The sequence below is a fragment of the Canis lupus genome, chromosome 17 (assembly GCF_003254725.2).
Source record: "Canis lupus dingo isolate Sandy chromosome 17, ASM325472v2, whole genome shotgun sequence".
Taxonomy (NCBI): Eukaryota; Metazoa; Chordata; class Mammalia; order Carnivora; family Canidae; genus Canis; species Canis lupus.
This window is the reverse complement of record NC_064259.1, coordinates 6,371,656-6,385,834: the sequence shown is the minus strand read 5'-3', so window position 1 is coordinate 6,385,834 and position 14,179 is coordinate 6,371,656. Positions and strand designations below refer to the sequence as shown.

The 14,179-nt window shown below is 43.8% G+C and overlaps 1 protein-coding gene across 8 annotated transcripts in view; it reads right to left on the bottom strand.

Annotated features, from left to right (window-relative positions):
• ASAP2 (ArfGAP with SH3 domain, ankyrin repeat and PH domain 2) overlaps positions 1-14,179 on the bottom strand; it is a 173,800-nt gene that overhangs the window by 134,986 nt on the left and 24,635 nt on the right. Inside the window, exon 1 of one of the 8 annotated variants that reach the window (XM_049095807.1) lies at positions 7,193-7,237. The exons of the other annotated variants lie outside the window; for them this stretch is intronic. Coding sequence (XP_048951764.1) covers positions 7,193-7,222 — 30 coding nt within the window. The 5' untranslated portion in view covers positions 7,223-7,237. Of the gene's footprint in view, positions 1-7,192; positions 7,238-14,179 lie in introns of those variants that run through there. 8 annotated transcript variants of the gene reach the window in all.

Genomic DNA, 14,179 nt, shown 5'->3' with positions numbered 1-14,179 from the left:
GGATTTGAGGATGGGTAGAATTTTTGGTGATAGATGAACACAAGGGCAAGCCTCACTCACCACCAACACTGGGCACTCGGTAGGCCACAACAGTGACAGTGACCACTGGGGACAAACACCATGATCAAGAGCAAGGTCCTTCACTATAAAGGATTTGCTGAAATATATAACTGCCATGGCATACGGTGGAAGAGAATTTACACGAGGGAGTTATTGCTGTATGCAGAGTAAAGAGCAGGAAAGAGGAGTTAATTCCCACTCCTACCCAGCACCTATATCTGGCGCCTTCAGGTCAGGGTCTCACAAATTCGGGTGACCCTGTGAGCTAGGTGCTTTTATCCTTGTTTTGTAGATGAAGAAATGGGATGTTCAAACAATTAACTGTTGTTGGATCACCTAGCAAGTAGGTGGCAGAAATCAATAAAATACTCATTTCCCTCATCCTTAAAAAATGAAGAGTTCCACATAAATTAATTACCGAGGAAAAAAATGACAACAAAATACAAAGGTTTGTAAAAATTTATCTTGGTTGCAATCCCAGAAAAGCAAATTTTGTATTTTCCTCTTTTTTTTTAATATATATGTATTTTTAGTTTAAGTAAGCTCCATGTTTATTAGCATGGAGCCCAACACAGGGCTTGAACTCATGACCATGAAATCAAGACCTGAGCTGAAATAAAGAGTCGGATGCTCAACCAACTGAACCACCCAGGCACCCCTTCCCTGTTTTCTTAAATATAGAATGCTCACTATAATTCTGCCTTGATACTATTGGCAGAACCAAAGACTGACTGTCTTACAACACTGGACGGTCTGCACACGATACAGAACTGCTGGCCACCATGCTGAAAGGCCCCACTCTGTTGGGCTTTTCTCTCTGTTGCCAGCTGTTCCGCCTTCCATTAGCTGCCTTCTCCTCCACCTACCCTCTGACTTAGACACAAGGGCCGCTGAGCTGAGAGGCCTTTTCTGTGGACTTCCGGTGCCTGGATATGTTCCAGATGGCAGAGGTTGCTAAAAGTCTGACCTCTAGATAAGTGGAGCATAATTATGCCTAAGAGCTGGGGGACGCATCATAAGTTATCAGAGTGTGTGTGTGCACGTGCGTGCGTGGAGGGGAATGAGGAATAGGGCCAAAGACTGACGGTTTCCTGGATCAGCCAAACTTAGCACCAGATTTTAAGCCTGAGAACATGAAGTATAGAGTAAGGAGGAGAAAGACTATATAAGGGTAGAACTGTTAGCATGCGCAAAAAATAACAGTAATAGCTCCCATTCACTGAACACCTACTCTGTGTCTGGTACCAGCCTGTGTGCTCTCTGAACACGGTCTCAGTTAATCAATGACTTAGTATTATTCTTAAATTTCCAAAAGCTGAGGACCTAACTGAGCTTTTAAGACCAAAGACATGAAACATGAAACATAGGAAGCAGCACAGGTGGGATCTGAACCCTGGAAAGCCAATACCATCCAAGTTCCTTCCTCCATATCACACTACCTTAAACAACCTTCTACAGAAGCAGCCAGAAAAATTTCTAGAATAACTGAAATCAAAAAGTTGAACTATGAACAGAAGGAAGCACATGAGCTAATGAGTTCTGTGAGAGCACCATTCTATTAGACATGCAAACTGTTAAAATGATCACCTGGTACAGATGAAGGCCGTGGATGGTCTCAGGCTACCCAGGCATCTGGTGATTTGGAACCATTCCAAGATGGCGCCTCTCTGGCAAAGGGCAAGTCAGTCTCCTTAACTGAGAAACAGAGAGTTCATCTTTATCAAGATTCCCAGTTGCTGCCCTTCAATATCAGATCCATGCATGGCGTGTTATCAAAACTCATAAATAGACAAACTGCTGTCAGCCAGAAGATCCTTCTCAATTTAAAACATTGCTGGATGATTCTCCAGCATACAGGCTTGCATGGAAGCCATTAACTTCCCAGAGACAAGCCTTTCCTACACTGCAGACTCATCAGGGCTGAATGATTTGGATGTGCAGCTGAGGATCAAAAGCATTAAACACAGTAGGGGTGCCTGGGTGGCTCAGTGGTTGAGTGTCTGCCTTTGGCTCAGGTCATGATCCTGGAGTCCTGGGATCGAATCCTGATCACCGCAGGGAGCCTGCTTCTCCCTCTGCCTGTGTCTCTGCCCCTCTCTGGGTCTCTCATGAATAAATAAAGTTTGTTTGTTTTTTTAAAGCATTAAGGGCAGAAAAGCAAGAAAGGCATATTGTACTAAAGATTACTAAAGACATTTTATAGGTTTTAAAAATTCTGGACCCAGGATGAAACCTCACACACAGCTGAATGATTAAACATTTCACACAGTTCACCTGCTCTGTAGTAGATGGGTTACTAAAAAGTTACATGCAAATCAAAAGTTGCTTAGGTATGCCTATTTTTTTATCTTTATTTTTTTATTCATTCATGAGAGACGCAGAGAGAGAGAGAGAGAGAGAGAGAGGCAGAGACACAGGCAGAGGAGAAGCAGGTTCCACTCAGGGAGCCGGATGTGGGACTTGATCCTGGGACTCCAAGACCATGCCCTGGGCCGAAGGCAGGAGCCAAACTGCTGAGCCACCCAGGGATCCCCAGATATGCCTATTTTAAAGTCTAGTGAGTATGGGTTTTGAAAAGACTTTACGAGAATCCCACCCAAATTTTTATACAAATCTAAAGAGCTGTTCAAAGTCACACAACTTATCAGGGTCAGAGCCGAGGCCTCTAAATCAGGTCTGCTGGTGCCCAATCCAGCGCCCTTTCACTGCCCAAGGGCACACTACCCACCTGTCCTTCTAGTAAACTTATATAGCCACCCATTCTATATACTAGTCGTTAAAGGTTTGATTACATGATATAATCAAAGGTGAGGCTCACCTTTCTTGCAACTGGGCCCTGACCACCAGCACAACAAACTCTTTACTGAGAACCAGTTCTGTTCCAGGCACTGTTCTGGCCACTGGGAAGCTGGTGGCAAACAAAACAAAAAGAAGCCTCTGCCGTCAATGCCGTCACTGACTGTCTATAGTGTCATTCTGGTGGTGAGACACACAATAACCTAATAAATGTGTGGCATGTGCTGTCAGACAGGGACAACAGCTACAAAGAAGCTTTGTAGCACAGCTTACATGAGGTGACGTCAACTCTGCAAGGCAGGGATGTCTGTCTCCTGTTCGCTAAGGCATCACCAGCATCCAGAAGCGCTCAGGAACTACTTTTTGATAAAGGAACACCAGAAGGCAAAGACTGGTGCCATTTTAGATAGGGAAGTTAGGAAGATGTGAGGTGATACTTGAGCAATATGTGCAAAAAAGACTTTAGAAACTAAAGTCTTCGGTGTTACAGAAGGAAACTGCCATCACTTGGAGAAATGACCAAAAATAAATGTATGACTCATCTTGTAAGGTTTGTTTTTACAGAAAGCTCCACCCCTAGCATGGTGAATGGCCATGCAGGCCAGCAACATGTGAGGCAGCCCCCACTCCGGGTGTCTCTAGAGCCCCCCAAGAGCAGCAGCAACTTCGGCCTTCATGCCACAAAGGATCCAGAAAACCATCCTCCCCAACACACACACTGCTCATCTTTCTCAGTCCAGAAGCTCTTGCACAGGAGGATCCCAGCTCTTTGCACTCAAAATCCAGCACAGTTCCTGGAATCTCTATTAATTACAGTAGTATCATTACCACTTTGTACTGAACGCTGACCGTGTGTGCCATACTGTAGGAAGCATAATGTAAGATTACTCTTGACCCTCCCAGACAATTCTGCACAGTAGGAAACACAAAGTCATTTGCCTGAGGCAACACTACCATTAAAAGGGAAAAGTCCACACCCAAACCCAGACCTATATGATTCATTGTCTTTACCGTCTACATTATAGAGGTGATCACTTAATGTTGGCTAGATGCGCACGAACTTGGGCACCATCATGTCACCGTGTACAAGCATTCATTTCAGCAGAAAGGCTAAATAACCAAACCTAAGCCATTCTTTTTTCTGATGCCTTAAAGAGGATGTAGTAAAATGCCTTTCCTTCACATCAAACATCCCAATTATACTGTAAATAAATATACATTAAATCCATCCCTGCTTTTTCTAATGGGTGCTTGGTGAGGTATTCCAGGCACAGTCATTAAGCACTGTTTACACTGTGGCACCACCTGAAAGCCCCAGTTAGTGATTCTGTCCTCCACTCAAGCAAATATCAGAGCCACCAAGGCAGAACGGCTTAACATGAAACATGCCTCAACTACTGAGTGTGGTATCAAATTCTGCCCCTGAGTGTTAACTGTGTCACATGCTCTGTGCTCTCACACAGAGTTCTCTGTTCTATTGGCATCATGAACCCTAGACCCTTACTCAAGAATTTTCAGAACCCTGACTCTGTAGATTAACCTTCACCCAGTATTCCAAAATCAAGCATTTGAATTTAATCCTCATTTAATGGCTTGTCAAGGCACTCTATGTGTGAAGGCCTGAATGTATTCAAATTCCTTTAATGATGAGTTTATATGAAAGCAATTTTTCTACTAATTCCCAAAAGAAAATTTCACACATATTTCGTGTGTGTGTGTATCACACACACACACTTCATAAAAACCAACACCACTACCACCTCTCATTTTAGAGAACAAAATTTGCTGGCTATTTTTACCATACCATTTCCTAATTACCTGTATCTGTCTCTTACAACTAGACTGTGAGCCCCAGAAGGTCCGTATTTATGGAACTCTCGGCAGCCACGACAGTATACAATCCAACTGCTTGATGAGTAAATGAATGAATGAACAAATGAATGAATAAATGAACACAAACTCGGGAGACCTAATTCTCTATTCACTATCTCAAATTAGCCTAGATAAAAACAAAACAAGCTTCAGCTTCTCTAAGTAGAAATCCTATCTCATTCTCTAACCCATACCCTCTTGCAAAATACAGTATGTCTTTGACTTTCCGTCGAACTAGATCTCAAAAGTATTTTAAGCAAATTAATCTGCATGACATACAGCAAGCAGATGCTTTTTAAAAATCATTATAATAGTTCCTTCTCTGACTTAGTCACATTTCCCATCTGACTTCCTATACCAACTGTGATTGTAATCTATGAACAAAAATGTGCTTTATGAAAATTTTTTCAAGGCTGGCTACAGCAAACCATTCTTGTTCTTGGAACCTGAAGTACAAACTTTTGTTAATCCATATGCCTTATCTCCATAAATACCTAAAGCCATTACTCAGATCAGGCCAAAATAAAGAGCGCTTATGCATCCTTTTGGAGCAAAAAAAAAAAAAAAATTTTTTTTTTTTTTAAGTTATTGGGCCTTCGTTACATCCAGGCAGGAGCTAATACTAATGGTCTCATACCTAATGGTCTGAACATATGAAAGAGTCTCACCTGACAGTCATCACACAATCATAAGCTGTTCCTCAGTATCATGCTACCCTAGAGTGGGCAATTTCCATCCATAAAGAAGGCAGGAAAAGAAAGAGAAGTTGGAGAAGAGGAAATAGCAAAAAAGTGATAAAATGGTGATCAGCTGGGTTTCCTCCCTTGTGTTACAAGGAGCCACAGGTATCTAGATCACTTCCTTCTCAGTGATCTGGCCACCAACTATTCTCCCCAAAGGCTTCAGCAAGAAGGCCTGGAGGACAGAAACAACACTCTGTTCTGACACAAGATATTCAGTCCAGGCCAGGTTGGAGGCACATCAAGGACCCATCACGACAGGCTGGACAGCGCTGTTGCAGTGCTGGAATTATTCAAGGTCTATAGCGGCCAATTTCCCAGGGGCTGATCCTCCCAGTAGAAAATGCTCATAGAAGCAGAGAGCCAGAGGTCACTGTAAAACCTGAGTATACTGACTCAGCAAACATTTAACTGTACCAACCAATGTGTCAGCACTGGTCTAGGGGTCCCAAGAGCAAATGACAGTCTCAGTAAGGGCCTGCACTTTCTGTGGTCCAGGCCAGATTAGATTCCACCGGCAGACCACGTAAGTATGTTCCTTAAGACCGCTGCCCACACAGAACACTTATCATTACTGTCTGACCAAAAAAATCAGGTTTCATTTCAGCACAGAGCACAGACCTCTCAACTCTTCTAAGACAAGAAGCACAAACTGAATGCCTGTGAAATAAACATCATACCTTCATCTTTTTTTTGTCTCTGAGGAAACTAGAGCCAACTTGCCCAGAAGTACAGAGCTAAGAAACAGTAGAATCTGGTTTGAAACTCACATCTGTCCATCCAATAACAAAGTTCTTACTCTGTCAAATATGCTCCCCTAAAAAATGAACTTATTTGGACCCTAACTCATGCAATCAGAGGATGACCCTTTTTTGTCTGTTGAATTCATCCATTCAAAATGGATGTCATTCCTTTCTCTTCCCCTCCCTTTCCTTGACTTAGCACAGTGTCTGGCATAAAATGGTTGGTGCTCAGTGAATGTTGGCTGCATTGAAAATAAACACGTCCATTATAGGAAGATCACAGTACTTTTTTTTTTTTTGCTGCGGCATGAGCATATACTTAAATCAATCATTTTCATCTTCAAGGGTATATGTATATACTCAACTCTGACTATGTGTTAGGTACTCATAACCATAAATACAGCGGCAATATGGTGATGGCTTCTCAGAAAACTTTCAGCTGAAAACTATCAGGAAGAGAAAGTGCCAATGCTTTACATGCCTATAAGGTCAACTAAAATTCTGCAAAATCATTGCTTAATATTGATAAAATATGTTCCTGATCATAAGGTGAAATAAGAAGGAAGATAGTTGTTCTAACAGATAAATATATGAGCTAATAATATTTAGTTTTGAAATTTGATTTGTACTCATCCTGGTATTCATATAGGTCTGTGAAGACCGACTGTGAAAATCTTGGTTTAGGAGATGGTCTAGTTTTTCATCCTGACTGAAACTCTTTCCCATTAAACCATCCTCAGAGTAATATAGGCAAAAGAACTCAACTTGGAAACAGAAGATCTGAATTCAAAATCTGGCCCTGCTTTCTCACCAGCTGTGTGGTTTTGGGAAAGTCACTTAAACTTCTCTATCAATATCTTCACCTACAGAAATGAGGATGCTGCCTACTGAAAAGCTTTTATGTCAGTAGATGGATCGAAACTTTTGACCCATCAGTAGTGCTCAGTTAATGTCAGGTGAAGGGAAATTGACTTCTCTTACCTCCAAGAAACAGGACCTCAATCTCTTCATTTGTAAAATGAAGGAAATGGCACCTATGTCTTCGGGTCCCTGTGGGAACTCAGAGGTCCTATCGTCTGGCATACAACAGAAGCCACAGAGGGTGTCTTCTCTCTCACAAACATGGCTTTACCCAAAATACAATGAAATTGTAAAAAAAGGTTAGCAGAGTTACATTTAAACAGATCAGACCCTATGGGAATGACTATGGAGAGTAATTGTTGTCAAGAACTCTGAATGTACTAGGAAATCATGAAGTGCAAAACAGCTAATCCTCAAATCCCAATATGATGACACAGAATCCGTGCCTACCCTACACATAAGGCTTCCGTTCCGAAAGGTAGTCGCAGCATTAAAAATGTAATGTAATTCATCACATTAACAAGCTAAAAAAGGAAAACCATATGGTCATTTCAATCGATGCAGAAAAAGCATGTGACAAAATTAAACAGTCATTCACAAGGGAAATTCTCAGCAAACTAGAAATAGTGGAGAACCTGATAAAGGGCTTATACAAAACACCTGCAGCTACTGTCACAGTTAACCATGAAAGGCTGGGATGCTTTCCCCTTTAGGATCAGGAACTGGACAAGGATGCCCATTCTCCTAGTGACCACTCAACACTGTACTACCAGAGGCCTAGACTGTGCAATAACACAAGAGAAATAAATGAAGGCAAACAGATTGGAAAGGAAGAAGGTAGGGGCAGCCCAGATGGCTCAGCGGTTTAGCGCCGCCTTCAGCCCAAGGCCTGATCCTGGAGACCCGGGATAGAGTCCCATGTCAGGCTCCCTGCATGGAGCCTGCTTCTCCCTCTGCCTGTGTCTCTGTGTCTCTGCCTCTCTGCCTCTGCCTCTCTCTCTCTCTCTCTGTTTCTCATGAATAAATAAAATCTTAAAAAAAAAAAGGAAGAAGGTAAAACTTGGTATCCACAGGTGACATGATCATCTATGTAGAACATGCTAAGAAGTCTACAAAAAAAGCTCCTAGAATCACCAAAAAGTTAGCTCAAAGCAGGAGGGAACCTCTTAGAGTGATGGAAGTGTTTTATATCATAATTGTGGTAGGTGATCACATTACTGAACACTTACCAGAGTTCACCAAATTGTACCCTAAAACAGGTGGCTCAGTCGGTTGGGTGAATGACTCTTGGTTTCAGCTCATGATCTCAGGGTCGTGAGATGGAGCTTTCCCTCTTCCTCTCTCTCTCTCTCCCCCTTTGCCCCTCACCACGTGCACTCTCTGTCTCATAAATAAAATCTTTTTTTTTTTAAATCAGTGTTATTATATGTACATTACACCACAATGAAGGTGACCCAAACAGGAAACAATACTTGACCACTCCTCAGTTACAGGCTGCAGTCCTGCCACCCCACCTCCCCACACACATACAGCACTATATCTAAAATACTTGAAGCTTTGTGGTTTCCCATCTTGAGGAGGGAATTTCTGACTTGTAAATCAGAAAAGCCCTGGAGAAAGCAATAACTAATAATTTCTACAAGTAATACAGAAATGAAAACAGCTTTATGCATGAGGTTGGATGAGGTGATCAGGATTCAACACAGTCTGGTAAGACAAAGCTTTGTGAAGTGGACGTGTCAGACATGAGAGCTGGGCACAAAAACATCTGTTTACAAAGCCCTAGAATGTGAGAACTGAAACCAGGGCTCCTCTAGTCGCTGGTGTTAGAGATGAGAAAACCGAGCCTCCAGGAAGAAGCAGTGACTTGCCCAAGAACACAGAAGTTTCTACCAAAGACCAGAAGGATAACATCTAAGCTTTTCAGTTTAAGGCAGAACTTTGATTAAGAAATAAACTAGAGGGATCCCTGGGTGGCTCAGCGGTTTAGCGCCTGGCTTTGGCCCAGGGCATGATCCTGGAGACCCAGGATGGAATCCCACATCAGGCTCCTTGTATGGAGCCTGCTTCTCCCTCTGCCTGTGTCTCTGTCTCCCTCTCTCTCCCTCTGTGTCTCTCATGAGTAAATAAATAAAATTTTTAAAAATAAACAAACTACTCCCTGTGTGTGGGCGGCCGTTAAAAAAAAAAAAACTAAAGGGGCACCTGGGGGGCTCAGTGGTTGAGTGTCTGCCTTGGGCTCAGGTCCTGGGGTCCTGGGATGGAGTCCCACATCAGGCTCCCCAAAGGGAGACTACTGCTCCCTCTGCCTATATCTCTTTCTCATGAATAAATTAAAAAATTGTTTTAAAATGAAAGTAACTAGAAGTTAACACTCAGAAGAAAATAAACACCTTTTATCTGATGCAGGAAAGGAGAACAAAAGAGAAAAGCAAGAAAGAAAAGAATTTTAACTGTGCTGGAAATAAATTATAGTTCAAATTACCAAGGCAGGGCATTGTTTTCTTTAAAAAAGTAAAATGTATCATGTGTAGCTCTCACACACACACAACACACACACACACACACCCTTACATATATGCACATGCAATAATGGGGTAATAGGTTGCTTTCTATTTTTTAAAATTCTCTCAATCTTTAAATTTCCTTTTAAGTCTCAAGTGGAAAGTTTTCCTACTTTTATAGATACCGAGTTAAGATTTTTTAATACGGATAATTATGAAAGCAAATTAAAGTCAAGCTCTTTATAGGAGTACTAAAACAGTTTTAATTTTATTAATCTTCATTTCACAAAAGTAAGGTATCAAAATATACCCCAAAAGGAGGTCATCTGGCATACTGCACAGCACAAGGTTAAAGGGCATAAAAAAAAAATAATACAGGAAGAGGAGTCTAAGAGGATCAGCATTTTAATGCAACTCTTTGAAGATCTCCATTGACTTAATATACCTGAGTGCCCTGAAATCACGATCTTTACTTCATGGCGCTTGATTAAACTTCAGCTTATGAAAATTTCTAAATCATCTTCATCCTGTCCAACTTAAAAGAAACTCGGGCCCACCAAGGCCCTCCCTCCTTTCACCAGGAAACCAGGGCCCAAGAGCAATGAGAGTGCAGACGGCCTGCCCCCTGGGCCCACCAAGCCCCCAGGAACTTGACAACCTTCTAACCCCAGGGGGGCTCTCGGTACATCACTAGCATCACCTGGGCTGGTGCACTGCAGCATGTTGAGCAGGACCCCTGGCCTCTTACCCACCCCTTCTCCCAGGATCAAATATGCCCTGGACCTTGCCAAGAGTCCCTAGGAGGCCAAAGCGCCCAGGTTGAGTGACTCTGTTCAAGCCCATTCCTACTGCCCCAGCAGGGTTCGAGGGGCAGCATCACCAGCCTCACCCTCCAACAGAGCTCTCCAGGTACCACCACCATGGCCACCCTCGGGGTCCAGAATCTCTGGCAAGACAGCCACACCAGCTTTTTAAATGCTTCTTTAGCTCTGCCCCAGGGCGGCGGCCAGCCACACTGCGGCATGGTGAAGGCACGGCTGGGCCTCACTGCGCCTGTCCTTCCCACAGCTCCAGCTCTCCCTCTGATTTTTCTATTATTTCACTCTCTCATGTATCAAGCTTTCCAATCAGCCTGCCAAAAGGCCTCGGGCTATACAAAAGAGAGCCGCTGCGTGATGATTTAAAACATCCGGCCTCTGTTAGAATGAGCAAGGCCTGTATTAAAAACTGAAATAACAGCAAGCTATGGTAAAATCAGACTGTCCAAAGGAAAGAGCCCTGTGTGCGCTGCATGTGCTCTGTCTGCCCCGAGAGGCGAGGCCGTCCTCGCTACTCTGTGTAATAAGGCTCTGAAAGCAACTCTGGCCAGGGGAGCTGGCATATTCTGCATCACCGCCACCCTGGTGCACATGAAGACAGGCCATCTGTTTGGTTCAAAAGGTCATCTAACTCAGTCAGGTTCAAAACTCCAGGCCCCATCTCTAATTTGATTAACTCCATCATTAGTCACTCTGGAGCCAAATGCAGATCCCTGCCTACGACATAAGAGGAAGCTTCCAGTTGGCGTGTATCAGGTCAAGGCAGTGAAACGGTGCATCTGGAGAAACTCGACTTGTTGGGAGACCCGAGGCAGGTGGGGGCGGTGGGTGTTCCTGGGGTAAGCAGAAGAGCAGGGCCATCTCCCCCCTCCCCCCCAGCCCCATTCATCATCAGGAGTACATTTCACACCACTCTGAAATTCTTCTCTCAACACTTCCCCAAACAGGATGTGTCCAATCAGTGAGTCATGAAAAATCGGGTATTTCTAAAAATCTGCTGGAAGGAAGGTGTGGGAGAAAATTTCTAAAGGGAGAGAACAAAAAGACAATATGCAAAGCTAATTAACCATGCAAAAGGCCGGAAGTGGGGTAGCTGGGCCCTGTATGACCTGACCTCACGGTGGTTGCCAGGCCTTTCATTTCACTCCATCCCCTGGCTCACCTTGAGAGTACAACCCACTACACCCCAGAACAAATCCATCTTTCTGCACCTTGTCATACCTACCCATCTAGTCAAACCCTAGCTTTTTAACCCGTTAGAGCCCCAGCTCCTGGATCTATCCAATGGGGAGTCAGTCCCCTGTTGCGCCTCGCCTGTCCTCCCCTCCGCCTACATAAAGGCATCCTAGTGCCCCCAGAAGTAATCTCTGTTATCAGTGCCCTGTAAGGACGCTTAGCACATGTTACCTTGTATTAGCGTAATTTGTGCACCATTTTTTTAATGTTTTTTTAAATTTATTTATGATAGTCATATAGAGGGAGAGAGAGAGGCAGAGACATAGGCAGAGGGAGAAGCAGGCTCCATGCACCTGGAGCCTGACGTGGGACTCGATCCCGGGTCTCCAGGATCACGCCCTGGGCCAAAGGCAGGCGCCAAACCGCTGCGCTACCCAGGGATCCCCAATTTGTGCACCATCTTATCTCCCTCCACTAGACCACAGTAGCAGTGCCAGTTGCCATGAGCCCTCTCCATGAGACAAGCTCTAGGCTAAATGTCCCATGTGAGTTTTCTCATTTAATTCCCACACCAATCCTCTGCCCAGGCAGTATGATTATCAGCTCTCCCATTTTATGGATTTAGGAGGCTCAAGGGAGAAAGCTGATAGGCAGATACATAGTATCATGATGAAAGCATGAACTCAAGAGCCTGAGTGCCCAGGGTTGAAATTCTGGCTTTACTCTACCCAGCTCAGCGATCCTGGGAAAGCTACTTTAATCTGTGTCCCAGTTTCCTCTTCCTTGAACATGGATGACACCAGTACCTTACCACAGAGTTGTCATTAAGGATTAAATACATCTAACTTGTGTTAAGCGCTTAGTGCCTGGCACATAGTAAGTGTTATGTAAGAGTTTGTTAAATAAAAGTCAACAGGCCTACCTGCCCAAGGTCATGCAAGTATTAACTGACTGAAATCAGTGTTTGAGTCCTGATCCAACTGGCTTCAACACAGATGCTATAGTCACTGCACAGGCTGAGGAATAACAAATTCCTCCTGGGACCGGACAATTTCTCATTCATCCCTGCACTCCTGAAAAAGCATATCGGTCCCGGGTCACCACACAGCTTTTAGAGGTGTTTCTAAAGAATGAAATCTGAAGAATTTATAAAAAGCTGTCTCCGAAAAGAGTTTAGAAACACTAAAGAACTACCAGGGCCTGCAAAAGAAAAACCTACAAAAAAAACACATAATAGCCTCTCATCAAGTAACCTTACAATCCGGACATCCATCCTGACTACGCTCTTTTGGAGACCCCGACATTAACAAGACAATATTCCAAACAGGAAAACAGGGTGACAGGGCAGGAGGTAACCATGGCTTCTCAACTCCCTTACTATCTGAGAGACTCTTCAGAGTCCCAACATAACACCCATCTCCCTTATAATTTTCACATGGACATTGATCATGATCACCAAAGCAACCCCTGCCGGTTAAACTCCCAGCCATCGTGAATAATAATTAGATGACTCACACAGTTTCAAAGCCACAGCTCTGAATCTCTCTGCTATGGAACTACTTTGTTCCCACTGAGTAAAAAAATAAATAAGCAGATTGGCAACATTGTCCATTCATAATAAATAGCAATCTAGAAATATACAGGTGATCCTCAGAGCTCTGCTGGAGCAGAACAAGACTGTGGCTAGTCCACATCTCACCCTGGAATTCCTTCCTTTAGAGCAGTAAGGCAATCTCAACCCCTCTACACAGGTCACAAGTGCTGTTCCCAAGGGATGGAGCAATTCAACCCAACTCTTAACTTTTTTAAGGGATCTACACTCACTAATTCAACTTTTCAATCACTACCCTCTAAAATCAAATCTCTTCCCTTCCCTTTGACCAAAGAAACAAGATTTCTATTATCCAGCAATATCACTATTTCTGGAACACCATGGGCCACTCCCCACAATCTAAGCTATACCTGCTGGCCACTTTTGTTCATTCAACAAACATGAATTATGCATCAGGCACAATTTTAGGTACTGATTAAAAATTCCTGCCCCCTTGAAGCTTATGATCTAATGTGGGTAAGGGGGAGAGAGAAACTACAGCTGCAACAATTAAAGAATTTATTAGATTAAGAGGTGGGGAAGGGAGGGTCAGGGAACTGGTGTAAACCATGATCAGTGCAGGCCTCTTGAGAAGGTGATGTTTGAAAGAGGGAAAAGGAGTGAGCCACGTGGATTACCTGGCAGGAAAGCAGAGAACTCTGGACAGAAGGAACAGCCAAGCACACAGTCGTGTGTGCAGAGCAGCCAGGATGCAGCATGGCTGCAGCAGAGGAAGGCAGGAGCATTTAGGTCAGAGAAGACCCTCTCAGGACACGAGGGTGGTATTCACAGAGCACCAGCAACCTTAACTCTTTCAGTGATTCCTAAGTGCAGGTCTCTGTGCTCAGGAAGGCCACAGGCTGATGGAGATGGGGTTGATGGGACAGTGCACGTGCTGATCACCAGCCCTGAGAGAGGTGCCACGGAGGCTGTGTGAAGCCAGGAGGCGGCTAACACAGCCTCCAAAGATGCTCCAGCTGAACTTTATAGGACAGGCAGAGACAAGATGAAAAGGAAG